Below are 26129 nucleotides of genomic sequence, written 5' to 3'. Positions count from 1 at the left end.
GGTTGTGCAGCCACAATTTTAGAGTATTTCTATCACCCGAAAAGAAACCTCATTTCCACCAGCAGGCACTCCCCAGTTCCCCCGCCCCACCCCGGCAACCACGAATCCACTTTCCGCGTCTGGATTCGCCTCTTCTGAACATTTCAGAGAAATGGAATCACACTCTACGGGGCCTTTTGTGACCAGCTTCTTTCACTTTGCCAAGTGTTTTCCAGGCTCCTCCATGCTGCGGCAGGAATCAGCCGTCACTCCTTCCTGCTGCTGAGTAATGTTTCACTGAACGGACAGATCCAGCTACTAACTGATGGGCGTCTACGTCGTTGCCATGGTTGGGCTGCCAGGCGCGTGTCGGTACAGGTTCCCATGGGCATGGGCCCACCTCTCTCGGGTACACGCCTAGCAGTGGAACTGCTGGGTTGGGCGGCGCTTCTGTGTCTAACGCCTGCCGGGCTTCTCTGCAGCAACGGCTTCACTTCCCACGCCCGCTGTTTATTAAGAGAAGTCTGTTCTTTCCCGGCATGTCCGTCCTGCCCTCCACCTGACCAGCCTGGCTTGCTGGCGGAGGGGCTCAGCCCGGTCACGGGTCACCTGCTAGGACCACTTTTTCTGATTTAGTGTCAGAGAAACTCAAAGTCCAACAGTGTCCAGGTGTCTCTAGGGGGTCCCCCTGCCAGGCTCTCAGGGCAGGAAAGAAAAGGGTGGCCCCACGGCCCCCATGGGTACCGATACCAGTGACCATGCCACATGAGACAGAGGTGGCACGTCGCAGACAGGCTGAAGGTTTAAGTCAGGAACACAGCACCCGGGGTGGGTGTGCTGAGTGTGTCTGGGAGCCTGAGCCAGGAGGAGACAGCCCAGCAGCTCCCTGAGAGGCCAGGAGCAGGCTCGGTGTGTTGGGCCCAAGGAGAGGCACCTGGATTTATCAAGGACGGGTGGGACCCGAAACTATTAAGGAACTCCTAGAAGAAAACAGGGGGAAATCTTCAGGACATTAGGTTTGGCAATGATTTCTTGGATGTGATGCCAAAGCACAGGCAACAAAAGCAAACACAGGCATGTGGAACTATATCAAACTTTAAAACTTTTATGCATCAAAGGACACGGTCATGAGTGTGAAAAGACAACCTATGGAATGGGAAAAATATCTGCAAATCATATATCCGATAATGGGTTAATATCCAGAATATATAAAGAACTCCTACAATTCAACAACAACAAAAAAATCAAATAATCTGATTTAAAAATGGGCAAAGGACGCAAACTTCTCCAAAGAAGACATACAAATGGCCAACAAGCATATCAAAAGACGCTCAACAACACTAATTACGTGGGACGTGCAAATCAAAACCAACATGACATACCACGTCACACCCATCAGGGTGGCGGCTATCAAACCAACAGGTATTTAAAGGAAACCGTGATTAGAGAAATAGAATACAAGTTAACACGGAGACACTTGATATACAAAAATATTAAATGAAAGAATATTACCAATATTAATAATTATAGAGGTCTGTTCATTTCCTCTTTTAGCTAATTAAAATAATATGCCATATTGTACTTCTGAGGCTTAGGAGAAAATGTCCATTCCTGAAGAACTTTCGTTATGTAAAATATATATATATATATATATACATATAAACATTGAAAAAGGCGAAAACAGGTATTAACAAGTGCTGGTGAGGATGTGGAGAAACTGGAACCCCTGTGTGCTGCTGGTGGGGATGTAAACTGGTGCAGCCACTAAGGAAAACAGTACGGCAGTTCCTCAAAACATTCCAAATAGAACTACCCTATGATCCTGCAAATCCACTTCTGGGTATTTACCCAGAAGAAAACAGGACCTCGAAGGGGTATGTATTACACCCACGTTCATAGCAGCATTATTCACAGTAGCCAAGAGGCGAAAGCGGCGCACGTGTCCATCCACAGATGAACAAGCAGACAAAATGCGCCGTGTGCACACACACACCAGGACCACCGGCGGCCACTGCCTGCGGCCTGGTCTGTCCCCTCCCCCCACACAGAGCCTCCAGGGCACCTCTCTACCACTCCAGCCTGACCCGGAAGCCCCACTGGTGCAAGATAAGAGCCAAACCTTGGCCCATCAAACCCCGACGAGGACTCACGGCCGTGCCCTGTGCCGCCCTCCTCCTCCCCCAGCCCGCTTCCCCTCCCAGGAGGAGTGCGCCACGATGGCACGCTCCCCTCCCGGCGCCGCGCCTGCACTGAGGCCCCTCCCCCGCTCCCTGGGATCCACCCAGTACAGGCCCTGCACCCAGAATATACAAAGTGCGTCTGCAAATCAATAAGCAAAGCACAGACAAGCCGGAAGAAAGATGGGCAAGGCTGGTGTCCTCACAGCAGACGACGTCTGAACAGCCAGGAAGTGTGCCAAAGCGCACCACTGCGTAAGCCGCCAGAGAAACGCGAACAAAACCCAACCAGGAAGCCGTTGCACACCCACCAGAAGGGGCAGAAACGGCGTCGGCAGGGGCGTGGCATGCGGGAGCTGAACGGCCTGGAGCGCCATCTGACAGCCCCGGGACAGCTGCACGGGGGGCGGGGGGGGGGGGCCTCTCCTGCAGGCCCCAGTCGCTCTCCTGGGTGTGTCTCCAACCAAAATGTACCCTCAAAAAAAAAAAAAAAAAAAAAAAAAAAAAAAAAAGTACCCTCAGGTCCAACGGACCCGCGCTCTGGCAGCACTCTCAGTGCTCAGACTGGGAACTGCCCAAGCGCTCACGGAGGTGGGTGGGTGCGTGACGTTGCCCTCACGGCGGGGAGGAGCAACGCTCGGGCCAGGCCGGGAGACGCGCCGTCTCACAGGCTACCGCCATGTGGGGCAGACGTGAGGCCCCTCTACATGAGGTGTGCGCCGAGGCACGGTCTGTGCTGCAGAGCGTCTGCTGGGGTATAAGGGACTCTGGAGTGGGTAGGACCTCTGCTCCTGCCTGTGCGAGCCCCCAAGGCCATGCACTTAGGACAAACCCCCCTTTCTGCTGCTATGCTTCACTTTAACGGGGAGCTTAACTCTCCCTCTAGGCACATGGGACCCCACCTGCCAGGCCACCGGCTCTCCAGGATTCAAAGACACGCGTTCTAGAAATCCCCTGATCCTCGGAGCCTGCCTCAGACCTACACCTACGAGGACCTGGGCACGTCTGTCATGGTGGCTGCCGATGCATGTCTGGGCACTATGGGGACAGCCACGTGAGCTCACGGCCAGAAGGACTCAGAGGCGATGGGCAGGGCAGCACCTGAGTGTCCCGGGCACCTCTGCTCTGGGCCAGACCCGCCGTGGAACCCTTTGTGCAGGCACCTGGGGACCCTCTGGACCTGCGTCTTCACCAGCAGGTGAAGCAGGGAGCTCAGCCAGTGCTGGCTCGGCGCCAGGTGATAGCCCCTAGCACTGACATTGCCCTCTCGATTGCCTTTTCTACCCTTAAGTTCTCCGCAGTTACTTTCACTTAATTCTGTCTTCAAAGAGAAGAGAAAGATTTGTCCACATCAGGCCCACAGGGAAAAGGAGCTGAGCACTGAGGGCCAAACCTCCACAGGGCACGGGTTGGGGGTGAGGGAGTGGGGTGGGGCGCCCCAAGTTACCCAGCCCCGCCCACCCACACTCTTGGCCTGTCCCAGACAAGACCACGCCCACGCCTGGCCCCTGACGAGCCCCGCGCCGGCCACGCCCCTGCCCGCCCCCGCCCATCCGAGCCCCAGCCCCGCCCAGCCCCACCTTCTCCAGGAGCACGTGGCCCCGCTCCTTCAGCAGGCAGTTGACGATCACTGCAGCGGCTCGGGAACAGTTCTGGTCGGGGTCTCCCAGGCCCTCAAACAGCGTTAGCAAGAGGCTGATGAGCTGATCTGGCGGGAGGCGCTTGCCAATAATCTAGGAGGACAGTTGCGTCAGGAAGACTTGAGAGCACAGCGTCAGCACACCTTCCAGGCGTAACATCCCAGGGGCTCGAGTTTCCTGGGAAGGGCTGACATTGCCGCCTCTCAAATCCCTCCTCCAGCCTTTCCCACCCTCATACAAGCCCTGTACGCCTTCGGGAGCTCCTGCCAGTGCAAGGGTGGGGTGGCCCATGCACGGGAGCCCCTGTCCCCAGACTGAAGCCTGGCCAGGTCCCGGAGGCAGCCTCCAGGGCCTCCAGGCCCAGGCCCCTGGAAGGGGGGGTCCCTGGGCAGCTGCAGGGCCCAGGTCAGTGTGCCCTCCCTGAGGCTCCTCCTGACCAGTGGGGTGGGCTGGGAGTGGCCCTGGTGGTGCAGCCTCTCTAGAACTCTCTAGAACGCAGAGTCAAGGGTAGATGGTGGCATGTTCCACCCTGGACCGCCCGGCCACCAAGACTCTACGGACCTTCAGCTCCCCCTGCAGCCCCTGTCCTTCCCTCCACATAAAAGAGAGCAACCAGAAGTTAAAGCAGATGAACTTTGTACAAAGAAGAAATAAAAGTGGTTTAATACCCATGAAGTCTGATCCCAAACACAGAGTTCCGCTGTGCCTGGACTCGCCCAGGGCGGGGCCTCCGCTTCCCAGTGTCTGAGCCCGCCCCCACCCGACAAAGGGCCCTGTTGACCCCCTCCCCTTCCTTCTTTGGCTGGAGAGAAAGCCTCCTGACCCCTGAGGGCCATTTCCAGTCACCAAGTGGGACAACAGCGCCGCCCTGGCTTGGGGGCTCACGGGTGGGCTAGGGGCAGCTTTCTCAGCCCTCTGGGGCCGGAGCTGAGCTCCTGCCCACACCCTCCCCGCTGGGCCTCGGAGGGAGCGGGGACCCCAGCAAGCACAGGAGGGGGCGGGAGGTGGTGCTGGACACCGAACTCTCTGAGTGAGACCCGTCCGCGTGCCCGGCCCGGCACCCGTGGAGCCCGTGCAAGAGAGGAGCTGCCGCAGAGGCCCCCTGGGCCCCGACGGTGCGGCCCCTCCTTCCCTCGCAGAGGCCCTGGCAGGTACCTGGGCTACGCTGTGGCAGGTGTGGAAGAGGATGGCGGGGTCAGGGTGCCCCAGGCCGTCCTTGAGGGTGAGGAGCTGCTCAACCACATCGTCCTGATAATCGCGGGAGAAGCCTGCAGAGGCGGGAGGGAGCGCAGGGCTGGGTGGAGGCCTCCCCTGGCCTCCAGAGGCCAGACTCTGCTCCCTCACCACACCCCCTGCACCTCTGCCCAGCCAGGGGCTCACCCTCGTAGCCCAGCTGGAGGTAGAGCAGGGAGTAGACACAGCTCACAGCCTCCTGGCGGGTGGCAGGCCATAGGTCCGCGCACCGTGGGGAGAAGAGGCCGAGGAGGAGGCCCAGGTTGTGGAAGGGCACCAGGGCCTGGAGAGGCAGATGTGCGGGTGCTGGAGGGGCACGGGGGCAGAGGTCCAGAGATGGGGGCTGGAGCTCTGGAGATGCTGCGGTGGGCAGGTGCCACCCACACCCAGATTCGGGCAGGGGTGTGAGCAGCAGGGCAGCCCCTGTCCACCCCTGTGGCCAGCAGGGCCCCTGTCAAGCTCCTCCTCCTGCATGGCGAGCCCCACCCCCCAAGTGCAGGTCCCTAAGAGGGGAGGAGGGCCGGGCGAGTAGGTGTGTGCAGGCAGAGGGACGGTCGGGCTCTGCTGCCTCGGCAGACACATGGGAAGCCCCCGCCCCAGAAGGCAAGGCCCCCGTCAGGTAAGGGGGCTGCTGCGTGAGACCCCTCTCCTCCTAACTGGGTCCTGGTCCCACCTTTCAGAGCCTTTCCTGCTCTCCTCAAATACTAAGCCTTCCCGACCCTGCTCTTAGCAAAGGGCCTTGTTTCCTATGCCCTGGACCTGGGGATGTCAACTTCCGCCCCCGCCATCACTCAGCCCTCGGCCTTCCCGGCCCCACCACCCTGCTGTCAGCCCCCCACACGAGAGGCCTCCCCAGGGAAGCAGCCCGCCCCGCCCCCGCCCTGCACGGGCTCCTAAGGACGTGCAGGGCTCCCAGGCTGCTGCTCTCCCAGAAGTCACTAGAGGGGACCTGCACAAGGCAGGGAGGCTGGAGCGCTGGACGGAGGACCCCCCAGCTGCTGTTCTCTTAGAGAGGGCAGAGCTCTGCCTCATCACAAACAAACATGAACTCTGGTTGGACCAGGGTTACATGAAAAACAGGCCACAGGGGAACCTGGGTGGGAAAAGCCGTGTAAGCGAGCAAACAGATGCTTCTGGAACACGACGAAGAAGAAATACTGCCAACCAAATCAAGCATCGCGCTTAAGAGTGAGACCGTAAAGGCTCGGGGCTGCCGCCAGCTTTCATCTTCAGCACGGACTAACACGCATCAACATCGGGGGAGAAAGGCCAAAGTCGCGGCATTTGTAAACTATGATGACTGTATCTGAGGAGTACAGAGAACTAACCAAAAATTCACTAGAAACAACAACGGAATCTTATAAACTAGCCAGTTCCTAAATACCCAATAGTCCATAGTTTTCCTGCCTACCAGCAATCAGCAAATTATTAAATATGGTGGAAGAAAAAGTTACGCTGACAACGGCAACAGAACCTGCGACCCAGAAACTGCTTCTGAGGGGCCCAGGGGGATCTGGATGGAAAGGCCCATTATTAAAAGATGTTACTGCTCAACACACGAAAATGTGGGGTGCGTGCCCCCACAAAGCCGCGCTGGGAGCATCTGAGGACTGCGTCCAATCTACCCTAAAACCCCCTGATTAATGGCCTTGAAAGAACCGTGAAGTTCTGAAAACGTAAAAAGCTGCTTACTCTTAGCAAATATTAAAACGCATAATAACCGCGCGGTTCTTGGACCAAGCTCCTTCTCCCCCGCTCCAACCACCGAATAATACTTGCCTTTTCCGCAGCATTTCGTGGGTTCACATCCCCCTGCCTTTGCCCAAACTGCTGCTTCTGCCGCGAACGCCCTCCTTCTCTCCTTTCACACCCAGGTCCCCATCACCCGTTCCCTCCTCCGGGGAGCACGTCAGGCGCCAGTCCCGGCCCATGATCCCGCTCCCAAGGACGAGGGTGCCCATCAGATCGACACCGGGCGGCCAGCCCTGAGGACAGTTCCTGGCCCTCATGGCTCTCCGTCCACGGCTCAGGAAGAGGACGGTGGCACTCGCTGGGACGCGGGATGAGCCCAGGCAGCAGCTGGGCGAAGGGCAGAGAGCGTGCTGGCATTCAGAGACGCAAGGGCCGCAGGCAGTGGTCCCCAAGCCGAGGGGCCAGGACGGGGACAGGGCAAGGGAGTGGCCATGCGGGTCGCCACCTGGTACTCACGCTGATGTGCAGGTGCTTCAGGAAGTGCTGAAGCAGGCAGGCGCTTAGGCCAAGCGCCCGCACCCGCTCGTGGCCCCTCGGGGACTTGATCCATGGGCTCAGGTGCTGGGGAAGAGGGGGCTTCATATAGGTGCCCTGCCTACAGCCACCCTTCTGGGTGGGGGGGCCAGCGTGCCAGGTCAGAGCAAGCCCCCTGTGCAGTGCACCCCGCCCCGTCACTCCGTCCTGCTGGCCTGGCTCACGGCCACGGCCACCCAGAGCAAGCCAGGCATACAGAGGGACAGGGTGTTCCTAGGAGTGGGTCGGCCCTGCACCAGCCCACCGCAGTGCTGCAAAGGGCAGGAAGCCATGCCGCAGGCCACTGCAGGCCAGGAGGGCATGTCCGGGGCACCTCAGGGTCTCTCCATCCCGGCACCATGTGATGGGGGGGCGGGGAGAACCAGCTTGGGGCCCCCATCTGGGTCGGGGACTGCACCCATCTGCATACCTGCCCAGGCAGGAGGGGGTCCCCCCGCCGCTCACAGAACCCCCCCCACCTCCTTGCATAGCACACCACAGGGTCCCCACGGCGCCCCTGCCCCGGGGAAGCGCACACCCACCGCACACCTCCACCATGACCTGCAGGCCCTGGGGGGTCATGTTTCGCTGAAGGAGGCTTGTCAGTAAGTCCTTGAGGGCCTGCATGGTGTCCAGGTACAGGGGCTGGAACGAGAGAAGCGGCCGGTCCCGCCGTGACCCTGCCACCCGCGCACGGGCACCCACGCGGCCAGGGCCATGCTCATACCTCCTGGTGGCTGTCCACCCCCTCGGGCTCAGGCAGCACGGCCATAATGCTGTGCAGGCAGCTGTGGATGAGGTCCGCCTGCGCCTGCCCCCCCAGCGCCGGCTCCAGGGAGCTGAGTCTCGAGTTAAGGGCCCAGCGCTCACGCAGAGGGGCCCCCCGGCCGGGCCCAGGCCCCGGAGGAAAGGATACGCCAGGTAAGTGCAGGCGAGCATGGCCTTCTTCCGCATGGGCGTCCTCAGGGAGTCCGAGGGCTCGGCCTTGATGAACTCCTGGGGGAGCAGCCGCGGGATGGCCCTTGGCCACAGCACTGGCTTGCCTCCCAGTCAGCTGCCGCCCCTCGCCCGCTGGGGAACTCAGGCCCCTCCCCAGGCCCCGCCGGCGCTCACCATCATCTGCGCCACCAGCTCCGGCTTCCTCAGGAGCTGGAAGGAGCTGCCGTGGGAGCTGCTGCGGACGGCCTGGCTGGCCATGCAAACGCTCTGCGCGAGGCACAGCCTCAGGCCCAGGTCCTGCGGGGACGCTGGGCTGCAGGAAGGCACCAAGGCCCGAGGCAGCAGCCGCTCCCTCTAGGCCCGTGGGGCTGAGCCAGGATGGGGGCTGCCCACAGCAGCGAGACCAGACCACCGGCCCGCTCTTCCCGCCAAAGCCAGAAACGCTCCCCTCCACTCTGGGGCTCTTGGCCAGCCCCCCACGTGGGCCACGGGGGGTCTGTGAGGGAACCCGGGGCCCTCGGCTGTCTACCCGGTCTGGGCCTGGGGGGCCCCGGGTCACAGCCCCGGGTAGACGCAGTAGGCAGACGCCCACTCCATCCACCAGTGGGGTGGCTGGAGATGCTCCCAAGGTGGAGGGGAAGCCTGCTGCCCAAGAAGAGCCCCGGCAGAGGGGGGCTGCCCCCCACTCAGTCAGAGCGACCACTCTCAGCACAGCCCCACCACCCGGCAGACTGCAGGAGACCCGGGGTGGAGGGTCTGCTCTTTAAGGGGAGACCCAGCCGCTCCAGAGGGGGCTTCCAGGTTAGTGCCGGAGAGTCCAGAGGGAAACACGTTAGTGAGGCCAGAGGCCACTGTCACTGGCTGCAGAACGCACCCCTCCCCGGCGCTGCCAAGAGGGCAGCCGTGGGCGTCAGGGAGCAGAGCCAGGAGAGGGGCTGCGGCCAAGGCCCCGCGCCCCGCCTGCGAGCCCTCACCTCCCCCTCCTTCCCACCCACCGTCCGGGGCCTGGGCCAGAGAAGGAGCTCCTGGGCCCCCATTCTGCTCCGAGGCGGTGGGGACAGGCCCCGGAGGGATGTCCCGAATGCTCTGCCCTTGCACTGGGACCAGGGAGCCCCAGTGAGCACTCCTGGCTGCCGCCCCGGCAGCTCACGGCCCAGCCCGGAGGAGAGAGGAAAGCAGAGCCCCGCTCCACTCCTGCACACTGTACCTTGGTCTCTACCTTTATCCCCAGAACCTGAACGACAGAGGTGACATGAGTTAGCGCGTGAGGCCCCAGTGGTGGCACCCCTCCCTCTCTCCCTCCCCGCGTCACGGCCGGGCACCCACCTTGGTGCTGAAGCACTGGGACATGTTCCGGAAGATGTCCGACTCCACCCTGGCCAGCAGCAGCTCGCGGGGGGCCCGCGCTGCCACGTGCCCGTAACACAGGATCAGCGCGCTCTTCACTTTCTCCACCTCGTTCTCACTCCGATCCTGAGAGGCCGGAGGAACCAGCGGGGCTGTGACACAGTCACGCCCCCCAGCAGCAGCCCAGCACTCCAACCCCACGTGCGCGGGAAGAAGGGCACAGCTGGTTGGGAGGAAGGCGCCACCCCACCCAGAGAGCCCCAAGGTCAGGAACAGCAGGACAGGATAGGACTGGGCAGGCTCGGGCCTGGTGGGACCAACGTGGGAGGGGCACGCAGGAGGAAGAGCTGCGGGGCTGAGAGCAACGGAAGGGCCAGAGGTGGGGACCCTGCCTTCGCTTGGGGGCTGCCCAGGAGCCCCCTCCGTCCTCAGGGCCTGTTCACACTACGCCGCCCTGAGACTCTGTCACTGGCTGACCCAGGCACAGGGAGACTGAAAACCTAGGGACAAGGGCTGGGGTGCAGGCCCACAGCGGGGGTCCAGCCCCCAGCGGGGCTTCAGCGAGCACACAGCCTCCACTGGCCACCAGGGGGCAGAAGACGCACAGACAGGCGGTGGGACAGGAAGGTGGCCGCCCCATCCCTGCCGCCCAGAGCCCCTCTCATTGCCCCAGTCAGCAGCTGGGAGGGAGCCCTCATCCGCCAGCCCCGCCCACGACCGGACGCCAGCTCCCTGCCCCACCCCCAACGCGCGAGGCACCAAAGCCCAGGAAGCGCCAGGCCCAACCCTCCACCCCACAGAGCCTCGAAAGGCAGGGCGCCACGGCTCAGACCAAATCACGGCCAGGCCCGCCCCAGACCTCCCCTCAGCTGTCAGCCTGACCTTTGTACCTTAAAAATGTTGAAAATGCCGGCGGATTTTCTGAACACATCTGACTTTACGAAGTCCTCCAGCTGGGCCAGGGTGTCATCCAGGTGGGAGCTGGCACAGATCCCAAAGCAACAGGCAAGGCCCTGGGGAGGTACACAGGTGCGCTCACACCTGGGCAAGGTCGGGGACGGAGAGAGTACACACGCATGCGCACACCATCCGGTGCATCTGTGCACACCGCACACACACACAGGTACACACGCTACACGTCTGAGAGGACAGAGAGTGACCACTGCCAGCAAGCCTGTGGGCACCCGGGCTTCCCGTGGGGAAGGGGCGGCCACCTCACGCTCGCTCTCCTCCTGGTATCGGGCGGTTTCCAGCAGCTCCTGCAGATGCTTTCTCACCACCTCCTTACTTGAAGCAGCACCCAGGGTAGTTCCTATGCATTTATACAGGAAGTTCTGCAACGAAGTCAGAGAACAGGGCTGTGCCTGGCTCCCGAGTAGAGGGGTGCCCAGCACCACCAGAGCGCTGCCCCCGGCAGAGTACGCGCTGAGTACTCAGAGTACGCCCCTGGCAGAGTACGCGCTGCCAGCGGACGCGGGAACCCACGGCACTGACCGCCGCAAGGACCAGACGAGCTCTGGGCGGTGTCTGAGGAGTAGGAGGTGGGTGCGGAGCCCCTGCATCTCCCAGCCGTCAGCCACTACGAGGAGGCTCCCAGGCCTTCCCGTCCAGCCTCTGCCAGGACCACAGGGGCCACCAGAGACAGGCGCAGGGAGCGAGTGACAGCACCAAGGAACGGGAGCTGAGGGCCACGCCCACAGCGCCCGGCGGGTTGTCCTCCCACACCTCCCCCTGCATCTCCTCCTGGGGCGTTCCCCCTCCCCCTGCACCTTCTCCAGGGGCGTCCCGTTGTAGCTGGGTAGCTGCTTGCACATCTCCAGGCTCAGCTGGCAAATCCACGTGTTGTCAGACACAACAGCTAGAGTGTCGCGAAGGAACTGTGGGCAGGAGCTCTACCAGTGAGGGGCCGGAGCTCGGCCTTTCACTGCGCTGGCTGGGGAGGGACCCAATGCCTGGCGGTGTCACAGGCAGGGACCTCAGGGTCCTGTGCCATGGCTCTGAAGGGTTGTGGATCACTTTCGAGCCCAGACAAAACAAATTCTGGGGGGTCAGACACGCACCACACAGGGGCACAGACAGCTCTGAGTCAAGCAGGGGAGAGGAGAGAAGGCTCCAGTGGCCAGAGCAGCTCAAAGCCCCTGTAATTTGACTCCATCACAGCAGGGTGACAATCTGTGAGGTCAGTAGGCAGGGCTCCCCCCCAGAGACACCCACCTGTCCCTCTGCCCCTCCCCCAGCCACACCGTTAGGCCAAGGCAAACATCACAGCCCTGGGAAGGTACAGTTCCCCTAGCGTGGCTGCCCCAAGCTCTCCCCGCCCAGGCCAGAAAAGGCCCCTGGGTCCAATCCCCGCCCAGGCCAGAAAGGGCCCCTGGGTCCAAGACAGGCTACGCTCCCACCTCCTCTCCCTTCTCTCACCATCAGCAGCTTCTCCTCCCATTCCTTCCGCGACAGGGTTTCCTCCGTATATCCTGAAACGACCAGTCATTCACTCAGCCCAGCAGACAGACCCATGCCCACAGGCAGGAGTGCAGTGCTCAGAGCCCCGCCCCCAGCCTGGCCCATCAACGCTAGCACAGAGGAAGAAAGGGCTGCGCCCACAGCCAGTGTGCTCCCAGGTGACAACCAGCAGGGAGCATCTTTTCAGCCCCACTGTCCAGACCCTTTCCTGAACCACAGCAGAGGCCATTTCTTCCAACTTTCAAAACCCTGGTCCCCACTGGCCAGGCTTGGTGCCGACTGGCTGAAAAAACGCGACCAGAGGACGAGTGGCGCCGCCCCGCTCTGGGCCTCACCGTCCAGGTGCTCCAGCAGCAGGGGGATGGCGGTCGCCCACCGCTGACCCAGCATAGGATGGATGTCCCGGTGAAGGACGCTCAGGAGGCGCAGCGAGGCCGCCCCGCGACCGTCCCCCAGGTAGGGGCTGGAAGACACAGCCTGGAGGAGCCAGAAGTGGGTTCTCCACCGGCGCCCAGGGCCACAGCGCCCCAACGCCCCACATGAGGCCGAGCACGGCCTCCCAGGTGGGGCAAGAAGCCCCCAGAGACGCAGCTCCCCAAAACTCCGCCTGGAGTACCTGACAGTTCCCACTGCGAGACAGTGTCCTTCTCACAGCAGTGACAGCGTGAGGACGGGGACAAAGGCAAGAGCCCACTCCTCCCCGCCATCCCCAGAGTGCGGCTGCCCAGCGGCCACCTGCCTGGGGACGTGATGCTTCTGGGAAGGCAAGCCCCCAGTGCGCTGCTTACCAGGAGCCTGGTGGCCATGGCGTAGGGAGATGGAAGGGTCACTGCGGGGGAGACAGACATGCAACACTCAGGGCCGCCCGTGCCCTGGGGTCAAGGTGGGCTGGGGGGCCGGGCCAGGGCCGGGGGCGCACCGTTGCCGTTGTACTGAATGAGGAGGGCGTGGGCCCCTGCCTCCTGCCTCTTCTGGGCCAGGTGCACGAGGCTCCTGCAGAGCGGGGTCAGCGCCCCGGTGAAGCGCACGGGGACGAGGAACTCGAACAGGTATGGCCAGAGGACCTGGGGGCAGCGGCATGGGAGTCTGCTCCCAGGTGGGTGGGCAGCAGACCCCCGGGCCGAGGGGTCAGGAGGGGCGCAGTGGGTCCCAGGGGGTGGGTGGGCGGCACTCACGTCGCCCATCCTGTCCACAGTGGTGCTGACCAGGTAGAGGGTGCTGACACTGATGGCCCGCACGCTGTCTGCCGCCAGGGCCTCGCTGTTGGCGCCCAGCTTCTGAGGCTGCAGGAGGGGAGGGCGGAGGGTGTGCTCTCTGCTCTCCAGGTTACACCATCGTGGGCTCTGGCCCTGAGGACACGGCCTGAGCGAAGCAGGACAGACCCTGCCAGCCCCCGCTGAGGGGACGCCCATGCCACCTGTCACTCTGCACCAAAATCACCCAAGGAAGCCGGCTCACCAGGCTCGGTTCGGCCACCAGAACAGAGGGAACCTTGACTCCGTCCTGATGGGCAATGCCGACGTCCACAGAAACCGGAGGCCCTTTGTGGACCTGATAATAGGCTGAGAAAATGGCATTTTCTACGAAGAACAGAGACAAGCTCTGGAACCCGCTGGGCCAGTGGCTTCTCTCAGACCTGAGCAGACAGTGCTCCAGGGCCCGGCTCCCCGGGAACCTTCCACGCGGAAAAGGACTCTGCTCTCCAAACACTCTGAGTCTTCAACTCACGCTTTGAAATACCAAAAAGCAAACACTGAAAACCAAGAGAAATTGGGAAAACTGCAATGACTGTAGGAGACATTTAACACCTCTCCCTGAGAATCAAAGATGGAGCAGAAAAAATAGAGGTATTTAATAGGGCCTAAACAGCAATTTTAAAGCATGCTCTAAAAATACAGATAAATCTTAATACCAAATACACACAAACAACTTGAAAGTCTGACCACCTATGAGGCTAAAAAGAAGATCTCAACAAACTCTCAGAAGCAAAAATAAACCTGTGGCCAGATTCAACGTAGAGAACGCAATAAAATTACAAACCCACAGTAGCCACGAAAAGCGAGTCACCTAGAAAACTTGAAACATCCTAAAAGAAACCTTGGGTTAATAAAGAAACCACACAGAAACCGCAAACTACCCAAGAGTGAACGCCGAGGACACATACAAAGCCCAACAAAGGCGCAACTACCGGGACCCACAGACCAAGAACATCAACTGAACCTGAAAAATACTATCGGTGGGAAAATATTAATATGAACCAAGAACAAGAAAAGCATGTGAAAGAGTGTAACAATTAAACACAGAATGTGATTCAAGAAATTAATAGTGAAATAGTTAAGAAAGAAATCACTGACGTGGAAGAACAGATTGAAGACTTCAGGGAAATGAAGAAGAAAGATATTAAAGTGCAACATTCAGACAACAGAAGTGCCGGAACGAGAGAGACAGAAAAACGGAGAACAAGAAAAAATTAAAGAGATAAAGGAGACTAATTCCCCCCAGAAATAAAAGAGAAAAAGAGCTCATCTGAAAAGTGTCCACAGAGCTAGAGGTAAGGACAGGTCAGGTGAGCCTGGAACATCTTCTTGTGCCAGAAAACAAGGAAAGGCTCACTCAAAAAATGATGGAGACGCGCCTTGCCTCAAGGACACAGGAGCCCGCTCCACGGGGGCTCCCACAGGCCAAACTCAGAACAATTTGACCACCAAAACCAATGGCAGAAATGCATGAAAGAGTAACCAACCCATGAATCCACACTGAGATATTATATATGAACATAAAAATAGCAAAAAGCCGGGGCTTCCCTGGTGGCGCAGTGGGTGAGAGTCCGCCTGCCAATGCAGGGGACACGGGTTCATGCCCCGGTCCGGGAAGATCCCACATGCCGCTGGGCCTGCGCGTCCGGAGCCTGTGCTCTGCAACGGGAGAGGCCACAACAGTGAGAGGCCCGTGTACCGCAAAAAAAAAAAAAAAAAAAAAAAAAAAAAAAAACTAGCAAAAAGCTCTTTGTTACAACAGAAGGCCAAAAAAATAAGTATAGAGAATTAATGGAGTTAGAAAATGAACAACTGATGCTAAAACTAGTAGGGAAAACTTTAATCAGCAAGTTATCAAAGTTTACACATGTTGTAACATGTGTCCAAATCTCCTTCCTCTTTAAGGTTGAGTAACATTCTACTATAGAGATAGAGCAGACCGCGTTTACCCAGTCATCCCCTGATGGACACTTGGCTGCTTCTACCTCTTGGCTATCATGAATGACGCTGCTACAAACATGGGCGTGCAATATCTCTTCAAGATCCCGCTTTCATTTCTCTTGGGTAAATACCCAGAAGTGGAATTGCCAGATCATATGGTAATTCTGTCCACAGCACCTGAAACACTTTACATCCGGGAGCTCATCTTTTGAAACTTCCCTAAGTGAGAAGTAAGGCTGTTCTGGCTGCCTGAGCAGCGAACACGGGCTCCCCCGGGAGGCTGGCATTTTGCTGGCTGTGGCAGAAGGCGCCCACCTCCAGTGACAGCCGTGACTCAGGCTGTCAGATGGGCTTCCCTGGGCTGCACCTCTCTGATGCAGGAGGGAGTGTGCTTTGTGTGGCCCCTCCTGGGAGCACACAGGAAACCTGCACAGGGATTTTAGCTACGAGTACAGTTACCTCTGAGTCCTACAAGTCCTTCTAGTGAACCAGCAAGCATGTAGGTGGTCTTAGGACCCTTTACCCAGAGACAAACCATCAAAGCTTACTCAAGAGAACAGATAACCTAAATAGTTCTTTGTCTAGTAAACAATTCATGGTTAAAAGCTTTTCAACAAAGAAAGCTCCAGGCCTATGCAGTTCCACTGAGGGATTCTACCAAAGATTTAAGGAAAAAATACCAAATCTTCACAAACTCTTCCATAAGTTAGAAGAGGAGGGGACACGTCCAAACTCACCTAATGAAGGATCACCAGAGAGAGACATTACAGGAAAGTACAGGCCCATAACACTCTTGAAGAGGTGCAAAATCTCGCAACAAAGTATCGGGAAATCAAGTCCAGCAATATATTAAAAGCATTATAAATCATGACCAAGCATGGTTTATCTTGGCACTGCAAGGAATTCAATACCTAAAAAGCAATCACTTATGTCCATTTCAAATTGAAAAGAATTGAAAGCAGAATCTTGAATATTAAAAGACTGAAGGTGTTCCCCTTAGAACGGAAACAAAGTAAGGATGTCTGCACTCATCACTTGTATTCAGCATTGTAATGGAGATTCTAACCGAGGCAGTAAGGCCAGAAAAAGAAACAAAAGGCATTCAGATCGGAAAGGAAGACTGAGCTGTCTATTGGAAAACATGATGTTCCATGTAGGAGATCTCAAAGAATCTATAAAAAGTAAGGCCACAGGATACAAGGTCAACATGCAAAAATCAACTGTATTTCTACACACTAGCAATGAACAGTTGGAAATTGAAATTAACAAAACGATACTACTACAATAGCACTAAAACCATAGTTACAAATCTAACAAAATATGTACAGAATCTATATGCTTAAAATTACGAAGTACTGACGAAAGAAATCAAAGATGACCTAAGTAAATGTAATGCACCATTTTCATAGATGGGAAGACAACATCAATTCATCAAAAGATATCAATTCTTCCCGAAGAGTCTACAGATTCAACACAATCCCAGTCAAAGTTATAATAGCTGGGCTTCCGTGGCGGCACAGTGGTTAAGAATCCGCCTGCCAATGCAGGGGACACGGGTTCGAGCCCTGGTCCGGGAAGATCCCACATGCCGCGGAGCAACTAAGCCCGTGAGCCACAACTACAGAGCCTGCGCTTTAGAGCCTGTGAGCCACAACTCCTGAGCCCGTGCGCCACAACTGCTGAAGCCCGCGCGCCTAGAGCCCATGCTCTGCAACAAGAGAAGCCACTGCAATGAGAAGCCCACGCACTGCAACGAAGAGTAGCCCCTGCTCGCCACAACTAGAGAGAGCCCGCGTGCAGCAATGAAGATCCAATGCAGCCAAAAATAAAAACAAATAAATAAACCAACAAATAAAATTCTAATAGGTTTATTTTTGTAGAAATCAACAAGATGATTCTAAAATTTATATGGATAAGTGAAGGAACTATAATAGCCAAACGAATTAGAAAAGAAGACTGAAGTTAGAGGACTCATGCTACTTCGCTCCAGAGTTTACTGTAAAGCTTCAGGCAAGACAGCGTGGTCCCGACAAAAGGACAGACGCAGACCAGTGGAGCAAAACGGAGTCCACAGTCACTTGATTTTGACAGAGATGCAAAGGCAACTCATCCACGTGGAAAGAAGAGTCTTTCAGCAGATGGTGCTATAGGACAACTGGACATCCACGTGCAAAATAATGAGCCGCAACAACCACCACACCTCCCTTAAACAATATTCACTCAAAGTGGACCACAAACCTATATGTAAAACCTCGAAGTTAAAGCTTCTAGAAGAAAACAGAGGAGAACATCTTTGTGACCTTGGGTTAAGAGAGGATTTACTAGCTAGAACACCAAAAGCAAGAGCTATAAATAAAAACCTGATAAAGTGGACTTCTAAAATATTAAAATATCCACCTTTTGAAGAAAATAAAAAGATAAGTATGACGCAACAGACTTGTCAGAAAATATTTACAAGCCATAAATCTGATAAAGGACTTGCATCCGAAATATATAAAGAACATTCTGTACTCAGTAATAGGAAAGTAAACAACTCAAGAATAGGCAAAAGCTGTGAACAGACACTTAAGGAAGACATGGGGATGGCAAACATTGGTCGTTGGTGAGATGCCAGCCTGTCAGGACAGCTTGAGAAACAACCAGCCTGGACCCGAGCCTGCAAGTACCCACAGGGCCTCTCACCCGCTGCTGCTGGGGCCATGAGACCGCACAGCCGCTTCAGAAAACCGTTTGGAAATTTCTTATGAAATTAAATGCACACTCTCCATTCGCGCTTACCCAGGTGTACAAACGCATGCTCCCACAGAAACCTGTACCCACACGGTCACAGTGGCTTTTTTCGTAACTGCCACACTGCAAACAACTGGAGTCTCCTTCCTCTAGAGAGTGGAGAACAGACTGGCACGTCCGTACCACGGAATGCTACTCAGCAGTAAGAGAACCAATCACTGGCACATGTGACAACGCCCCCGACGGAAGTGGGGAATCAGGGGCCCAGGAGCAGGAGGGTGAGGCCGCGCCCTTACCTCCGCCTCGGGGGGCAGCGCGCACTGCTGCACGATGTACTCGATCATGGCCTCGCCTCCAGGCTGCTCCAGGTAGCCGTGATGGGCCATGGCACTGATCACCTGCACCACGGCCCGCTTCACCTGCCCGGACCAAGGGAGAGCGGCAAGGGCCTCAGAGGACCGCCGGACAGCGCGCCGGCCCAGCTGGGCGGTGGAATCTCACCCTTCCCTCTGCCTGCGCCTGCACCTGCCCCCACCTTCTCCCCAGACGCCTGCTACGAAGGCCAGCCTGTGGCCATGCCCACACCCCCAGGGGAAGGCCTCTTCCTCCTCTTTCCCGCAGCCCCTCCCCTCCCGGCGCCTCCTTGGGCATCTCCCGACCCCGTTTTGCCCTTCTGGGCAAGGGCCCTGGGTCTGCACTTGTCACCCAAACACTCCTGAGAGTTCTGAGTGTCCTGCTGTCCAGCCCCTTCGATAACTCTGTCTGGCGGCTCCAAGGAATGGCTGGGCCGTCGCGGCCGGAAGCAGCACCCTCTTCCCGGGGCTGGCGCCCCCTCCAGGGCCCCCTGCTCCCACGCTCCATCAGACGCCGGCCCGATGCCCCTCCCTGGGGACCCTTCCCTGTGTCCCGGTGACGCCTCTCCTCCCCCGGATCTCAGGTCGCACATCGCTGCCCTGTGCCCCCAGCTACACGTGTGTCCTGAGGGACCGTGGGGCTGACAGGTCTGGAGGGAGTGAGCGATGTGGTAGCACGAGGGCCGCTCAGGCTGAGTGCGTCTGGCCACTGACACTGTTGGAGGCACGCGGTGCGGCCCCTTGGGGGTGACCCAGGGCACGGGGGCGCTGAAACAGATGCAGGTGGTTTGGGGTCCATTTCAGTAGCTTCTGAAACTCTCACAGAAGGTCCCAAAGAACAGGGCCCCAGGATGAGCACAAAGGCTGGGGCAGCCCCAGGACAGAGCCGAGGGGCCCTGCTGCCGCTGAGCCCAGGAGGGAGGAGCAGCCCTGCCCCCAGCTCTGGGCGTCACCCCCAAGGCCTTGGATGTCCCACCTGAGCCCCGGGTCCTCGCTTCCCTGAGGCTTCAGCCACGCTGAATCACCTAACCACCTGATGGTTGAGGGTGGGGGCTTCGGGCCAGGAGGGGCTGGACTCTGAGGTCTCCACGATGGAGGACCGACAGAGACCCCTGACACAAGGCTGGGGGCTTCCCTGGGGGGCAGCCGGCACAGCACTGCCAGGGAGCCCAGGCTGCCCACGGCTCCACGGGGAGAGGACAGCGGGGCTCCGACTTCAGACCCTCCTGGGCCTCCTGCCCCTCGTGCCTCTTCTGTGGCCGATGTTAGCCTGTGTCTTTTTGGTGTAGTAAACCATAACGTGGGTATGACGACTCTTGTGAGCTTGGGGGTTCTTCTAGAGAACGATTGAACCCCAGGATGGTTTGGGGGACCACTTCCTAACTTCATACTTGGTTAACTGCGTCAGGAGGAAGCTGGGGGTCCCAGATGCCCAGGCCTGCACGCGCCCACTGAGGTCTGGCCTGGCTGAGAGGTGGCTGCCGGGTCCCTGGTGGCCACACTGCCCGCAGCTGCTCACAGCGGAGCTAGGGCTGCCCGCTGACCTACCTTGCTGTTGGTGTCCAGAAGAGGAAGCTTCATGGAGGAGAGAATAAAGGGTTGCTTGACTTCCATCTGCGCAGCTGCAGGAAACAGAGAGATGGCTCAGGCCGCCCCCCACCACAAGGCCCAAGGCCACACTGCCGGGGTTCTGGCCTCAGTGTGGCCCTCCACGTGGCGGGGGGGGGCCGCATACGCACAGGCCCACCCATTTCTCTCCGGTGGGCGGGAGGGGGAAATGACCTTTTTCAGCAAATAACATTATTTCACCCAATTAAAAAGCTAGGAGGTTTGTAGTTTAGGGCAGCAGAGAAAGAGCGGGCTGAGCAGGTATCCCAGTTCAAGGGCAAGGGTCAGGGGGTCTCCTGGGGCATCAGAATCACAGCAGGCTCGTTAAGCACCACCAGCCGCTGTCCCCTCTCCCCACTCCAACCTGCAGGCCCAGGTGGGCTCAGGCGTTCACTTTTCACACATTCCCAGGTGAGCTGGTGCTGAGGACCCCACTTTGAGAACCAGCTGTATAACCCTTCCTTTCCTGATATTTATTTATTTTAGGTTTTTTTCGGGGGGGGGGGTGCCGCACCACGCCGCACGTGGGATCTTAGTTCCCGGACCACGGCTCGAACCCGGACCCTCGGCAGTGAGAGTGCGGAGTCCTAACCACTGGCCCGCCAGGGAAGTCGCATTCTGACATTTAAATGGGGGTGAAAAGTGAATACCAAGCAGTGGTCATGAGATTAATAAAAATAAAATCAAAGAGGGGCCCCCTGGCGGCCAGTGGTTAGGACTCCGCGCTCTCACTGCCGAGGGCCCGGGTTCGACCCCTGGTCGGGAACTAAGATCCTGCAAGCCACGTGGTACGGCCAAAAACAATTTTTTTAATGAAAACAGAGACTGGGAGCACAGTGATGGCGCTGTCACTCCAAGGACAGCCCCAGGGGAGGGGTGTGTCATGATCCCACCTCCCGCAGGGAACTGGAGGCCTCACAGCCTGGAATGGCTGATTCCAGGTCTGGGGCAAGAAATATACACAACGAGCTTAGTTCATCATCAAAGGACTCGGAACTTGAAGAAGTCTCCCCACTCCCCGGCGATGACACAATTTGAGCTCCAATAATGGTTAACAACTATAGATAACGAATAAGGACCCACTGTCTAGCACAGGGAACTCTACTCAGTGCTCTGTGGTGACCTAGATGGGAATATAATCTAAAAAACAGGGGATATATGGATACATGCTGCTGATTCACTTTGCTGTACAGCAGAATCTAAAATGACACTGTAAATCAACTATACTCCAATAAAAGTTAATTAAAAAATAATGGTGATAACTGCAATGAACTGAAATTTCTCAAATATGTTTGAATTCATGAGTCCCTATGATATTTTTAGAGAGCAATGGTCACCTTTAGAAGATGACAGGGGACCAGTGTATTATCTTGAAAACTGACAAAACAAAGGAGCCAACAGCTGAGCCTGCAGTTCCTGCATGAGCCACACTTCTGCATGGCTGAGCGGCAGGTGAAGAGCGTCTCTTCATCACGGCACCCAGCGAATCGGCGCAGCACAAGCTGTGCCCCAGGCGGCGAGCGGCAGCGCTGCCGAGGCCGCCCGGTACACACTGTGCCCCCTACAGTCTTGCCAAAGGGACTCGACTGGAGTCTGAGTTCTTGCCAATTTGCAAGAAATCCAGACGGACGAGGAAACCTCAGTCTGCACCTCGAGAACACAGCCCACCAAGCTGACCGTGTGAAACTCCACAGGTCCAATGGCCTAGGCTCTTCCACGGATAAATTACAAGGGAAAGAAAAGAGCACAGGAGACCTGCGGTTTAAAAGGGACCGAAATGTGGGGAGTGTTGTTTAGTGGGGACAGAGTTTCAGGTTTGCAGGATGAAAAGGGTCCTGGAGGCGGCTGCACAGCCATGGGAACGCACTTAACGCTGCCGAGTGTACACCTACGACGAGCGTGGAAAATTTTATGTTATGTGCATTTTACCACAATTGTAAACAAGCAAAGTAAACCACCCAGGGCCAAGCCCCCCGAAAGGGAGAGATTTAAATCTATCTATCTATAATTTAAAAAAATTTGACTTTTTTACTGAAGTAGAGCTTACTTACAGTGTTGCCGGTGTTCAGCAAAGTGGTCCAGTTATACATAAACGTATCTATTCTTTTTTTTTTTTTTTTTTTTTGACTGCATTGCATTCGTTGCTGCGCGCAGGCTTTCTCTAGCTGTGGTGATCAGGGACTACCCTTCCCTGCGGTGCGCGGGTTTCTCATCGTGGTGGCTTCTCTTGTTGTGGAGCACGGGCTCTAGGTGTGTGGGCTCAGTAGTTGTGGCTCATGGATTCTAGAGCGCAGGCTCAGTAGTGGTGGCACACGGGCTCAGTTGCTCCGCGGCATGTGGGATCTTCCCAGATCAGGGCTCGAACCCGTGTCCCCTGCATCGGCAGGTGGGTTCTTAAACACCGTGCCACCAGGGAAGCCCTATGTATCTATTCTTTTTCAGATTGTTTTCCATTATAGTTTATTACAAGATACTGAGTATGTTGTTTGTCTATTTTGTATATAGTAGTATCTGTTAATCCCAAACTCCGAATTTCTCTCTCCCCCAATTTTCCCCTTTGGTAACAATTTTCTGTCTGTATGTTTCTATTTTGTAAATAAGTTCATTTCTGTCATATTTTAGGTTCCACATAAAAGTGATATATTGTATGTCTTCTTTCTGACTTACTTCACTTAGTATGATAATCTCTAGGGCCATCCATGTTGCTGCAATGGCATTACTTCATTCTTTTTATGGCCGAGTAGCATTCCATTTTTTATATGTACAACATCTTTCTTTTGGCCACGCCGCGTGGCTTGCAGGATCTTAGTTCCCTGAGCAGGGATTGAACCCGGGGCCTGGGCAGTGAGAGCACCGAGTCCTAACCATATATACGTATATACACTTATGGCCAGAGAAAGAACTTAAAGGAAAAAATGAAAGACAAGTGGATACGAAGTGACTCTGGAACATCATCGTGAGAGAAGAATTAACAAAGGAGAGGCAAGCGAGGCTAAACCGCGTAAAAAACGTTCAGCGCCGCTAATGACCATGAACCGCGTAAAAAACGTCCAGCGCCGCTAATGACCACAAACAGCAGATCAGAGAGGAAGCGAAGGCCCAGCCGAGGTCCGCAGGCACCTGGGCTCCCAAGGGCGCTGTGGCTCAGGTGAGAGACCTTGCTCTCTGTCCCAGCACCACCCTTCCCCAGCAGCCACCAGCCACGTGCTCCTGGGCTCACGGCAGGATCCGGCCCTGCCCGCCGAGTGCTGCCCCCTCACTCCCCAAACCCGAGAGCTGCTGAGTCCACAGGTGCCACCTGGTCCACATGCTCGTTCCATAGAGGGTCAGACAGAGAACACTTGGGCTTCCAGGGCCACAAGCGGCCTCCGACACATCTTCTTCTTTGTTTGCTTGTACAGCCCGTTGCCATGTGAAAACCACTCTCAGCTCAGGACTGTACCGAAGCAGGCTGCAGGCCTGGCGTGGCCCACGGCCACGGCCACTGTTTAGCAACCAAGCTCACCGGAAAAAACAGACTTAAGTGCGAAAACTGTCAAGCCTCTTGCTGATTAAATCAGCCTTAAAAGCAAGAAACCCGAATTCTTCCATCCAATTGTGAGGAAATCATCAGACACACGGAAATGGAGGGACTGTCTACAGAACCGGCCTCAACTCTTCTCAAAGGTCCACGTCTTAAGACACAACTAGGCAACATATGCCCGTGCACAGACCCCACACTGAGGGGCAGCTGCGGCAGACAGCGTGACGGGGCAGCGGGACTGAGCCACCCGACCGGCGGGCATGTGGCAGCTGCCGGGCCCAGGGTCAGGGGCGCCGTGTCCCACCGTCCACAGCCAGCTGTCAAGGGCAAAGGTCAGCGACGGACGCCTGCTGGGAGGCAGATGAGCACTACTGCTGCAACTTTTCAAAAAGTTTGGAATTTTGCAAACTAGAAAGTTGGGGAAACTATTTAAAGAATTCAAAGCAAGATGTTCCTTTTCACCTAAAAGCTGGACAACGTCTGCCTTTTCCATCTCTGCGTCACAAAGGGCACTTACCGGCCGAGTTGATGATGTGCCTCACGACCTGGAGGGTGCCCACACGGGTCCTCTCGTTGCTGGTGTCCAGCTTGGGCAGCAGGAAGGCCAGCAGGCGGTCAGGCGAGCAGCGGGCTGCAGGGCAAGCGCTCATCAAAGAACTGTTTGTAACGAGCTGTCCTATGCTCCCTGCTGGCTGTCTGCACCTCCAAGACAAGCTAGGCCCGGCGGCCTGGGAGGCCGGATGCTCGGGGCTGCGGCCCAGCCAGGTCTTGGCTGTGTGCTCCCCAGAGACACGGGCGGGCAGCACACGAGACAAAGGGCCCCCCGCCCCCCAGAGCAGCCAGGCCGCCGGCCTCGTACCCAGCACCGTGAAGCAGCGCAGCACCTCCTTCTGGTTGCTCATCACCAGGGGGCTCGAGGACTCCACGGGCACGCAGATCTGCTCGGGAACAGAGGGCACAGTCACGGGGCCCAGCAAGGCCACGGGAGGGGCAGGCCCCCTGACGATGCTGGGCCCAGGGGCACTGCTCCGGGAACAGAGGGCACAGTCACGGGGCCCAGCAAGGCCATGGGAGGGCAGGTCCCTCAGGCGCTCTCTCACCTGGGGGCAGGAGCCCCTCGCCTGTGGCTGGAAGCGCCCTGGGGACCTCAGCCCACACCTTACAGTTGGCCCTCTCAAGGGAAAAGAGTCCTGGCTCCGTCTACACCCCACCCCTCCCACCACCAGCCAGGAAAACAAACTCCCAAAACACATTCCCTGACGAGAAAGGAGACACTTTCCCACTTTCCTGGGCATGACATCCTGGGCTGGAAACCGCGGACCTCTAGAATGCAGAAAGCACTGGAAACCAAAATACCTCGAGTCCATTCGTTCAAAATTGTAAAAGAAAAAGGAGCTGCACTGGTAAAAGTAAAAACAGAGGCTGTTGGCACAGGTGTCCCTGGGCTCCACTGCACCTCAGCGGGTGACACTCACCGGGGGCTGAGCTCTGGGTGGCACCCCAGTCCCCACTCAACCCCTCAAGGTCACAACAAAGGACACCCACAGGGCCTCCAGGCACAGGGCTCTAAGGTGAGAAGTGACCAGCGGTGAGTGCAGGACCAGGTGAGTGCCAGGCGGCCGGGTTCTGCTCCAGGCCCCCAGGGTGCTGCTTGTCACTTCCACTGCAAAGACCGAACCTGGCCATAAAAGGCACCGCGGCTTCCTACCTGCTCCCGGGCTCGCTCAGCCGCTCGGAGCAGGGAGCCGGCTTGGAAGCAGAACCCCCGCCCCCCGGGGAGCCTTCAGAAGATGCGTGACCGTGACCACGCGGAAGCCTGAGCTGCTCAGGACTCCGCAGTGACTGGGAGAGAGTAAACCGCTGCTGTTTTCACGTACTAAGTTTTGGAGTGAGCGGTCAAAGGGCAATAGATAACTAGTGCAAATGGGTAGTCATCTGGAAAAAAGATAAAACTAGATTCTCACTCTTTCCCTAAAATAAACTCCAAATGGATTAAACAGTAAAAGTATAGGGGAAAATGAGAGAAGCTAAAAATTAATTGCAGAACTCGAAAGCCTTTTCCAAGTATAGCAAAAGCTGAACTGTAACATAAAAGATGAATAATTGATGGTGTAAAAACTAAATAATTTTGCATGGCAAAAAATACCATAAACAGGGCTTCCCTGGTGGCGCAGTGGTTGAGGGTCCGCCTGCCAATGCAGGGGACGCGGGTTCGTGCCCCGGTCCGGGAAGATCCCACATGCCGCGGAGCGGCTGGGCCCGTGAGCCATGGCTGCTGAGCCTGCGCGTCCGGAGCCTGTGCTCCGCAACGGGAGGGGCCACAGCAGTGAGAGGTCCGCGTGGTACAGCAAAACAAACAAACAAACAAAAAACCATAAACAGAGCCACAGATAACGGACAAAGTAGAAACAAACATTTATACATACATGATATGAGACTATAAATAACTGCTACAGACCAATATGAAAAAAAACCTCTAAAAACCAACAGAAAAACAAAAGACATGAATGGGAAGCTCTAAGAGAAGGAAATAGCACATTTTTCCTGCCTTTTCAGCCTTTATGTATTTATTTTCCCGTTAAACCCCACCCCCATCCCATAGACAATCATTGCTTGTTTTTATAGTTTAACGCAATCACTTTTATATTAAGTGAATGATATTGGGCTACATCTCTCAC

At 56.9% G+C, this 26129-nt stretch overlaps 1 protein-coding gene across 3 annotated transcripts in view; it reads right to left on the bottom strand.

Moving 5' to 3' along the window:
* Positions 1-26129, bottom strand: part of MROH1 (maestro heat like repeat family member 1) — a 67867-nt gene that overhangs the window by 11788 nt on the left and 29950 nt on the right. For 2 of the 3 annotated variants that reach the window (XM_059995300.1, XM_059995301.1), the window contains 22 exons: positions 24311-24389; positions 23969-24082; positions 19869-19942; positions 18264-18386; positions 13216-13323; positions 12960-13104; positions 12829-12869; positions 12376-12517; positions 11999-12051; positions 11350-11457; positions 10795-10914; positions 10471-10593; positions 9560-9706; positions 9441-9467; positions 8408-8530; positions 8211-8290; positions 8022-8133; positions 7844-7939; positions 7238-7342; positions 5177-5312; positions 4952-5064; positions 3737-3889 (listed from right to left, as the gene is read on the bottom strand). In XM_059995300.1, coding sequence (XP_059851283.1) covers positions 3737-3889; positions 4952-5064; positions 5177-5312; positions 7238-7342; positions 7844-7939; positions 8022-8133; positions 8211-8290; positions 8408-8530; positions 9441-9467; positions 9560-9706; positions 10471-10593; positions 10795-10914; positions 11350-11457; positions 11999-12051; positions 12376-12517; positions 12829-12869; positions 12960-13104; positions 13216-13323; positions 18264-18386; positions 19869-19942; positions 23969-24082; positions 24311-24389 — 2322 coding nt within the window. Of the gene's footprint in view, positions 1-3736; positions 3890-4951; positions 5065-5176; positions 5336-7237; positions 7343-7843; positions 7940-8021; positions 8134-8210; positions 8291-8407; positions 8531-9440; positions 9468-9559; positions 9707-10470; positions 10594-10794; positions 10915-11349; positions 11458-11998; positions 12052-12375; positions 12518-12828; positions 12870-12959; positions 13105-13215; positions 13324-18263; positions 18387-19868; positions 19943-23968; positions 24083-24310; positions 24390-26129 lie in introns of those variants that run through there. The other variant, XM_059995302.1, reaches the window with a different exon arrangement.

The sequence above is a fragment of the Delphinus delphis genome, chromosome 17, assembly GCF_949987515.2.
Source record: "Delphinus delphis chromosome 17, mDelDel1.2, whole genome shotgun sequence".
NCBI lineage: Eukaryota > Metazoa > Chordata > Mammalia > Artiodactyla > Delphinidae > Delphinus > Delphinus delphis.
Note: the sequence above shows the minus strand (reverse complement) of the source record. Positions and strands in the feature narration are given on the sequence as shown.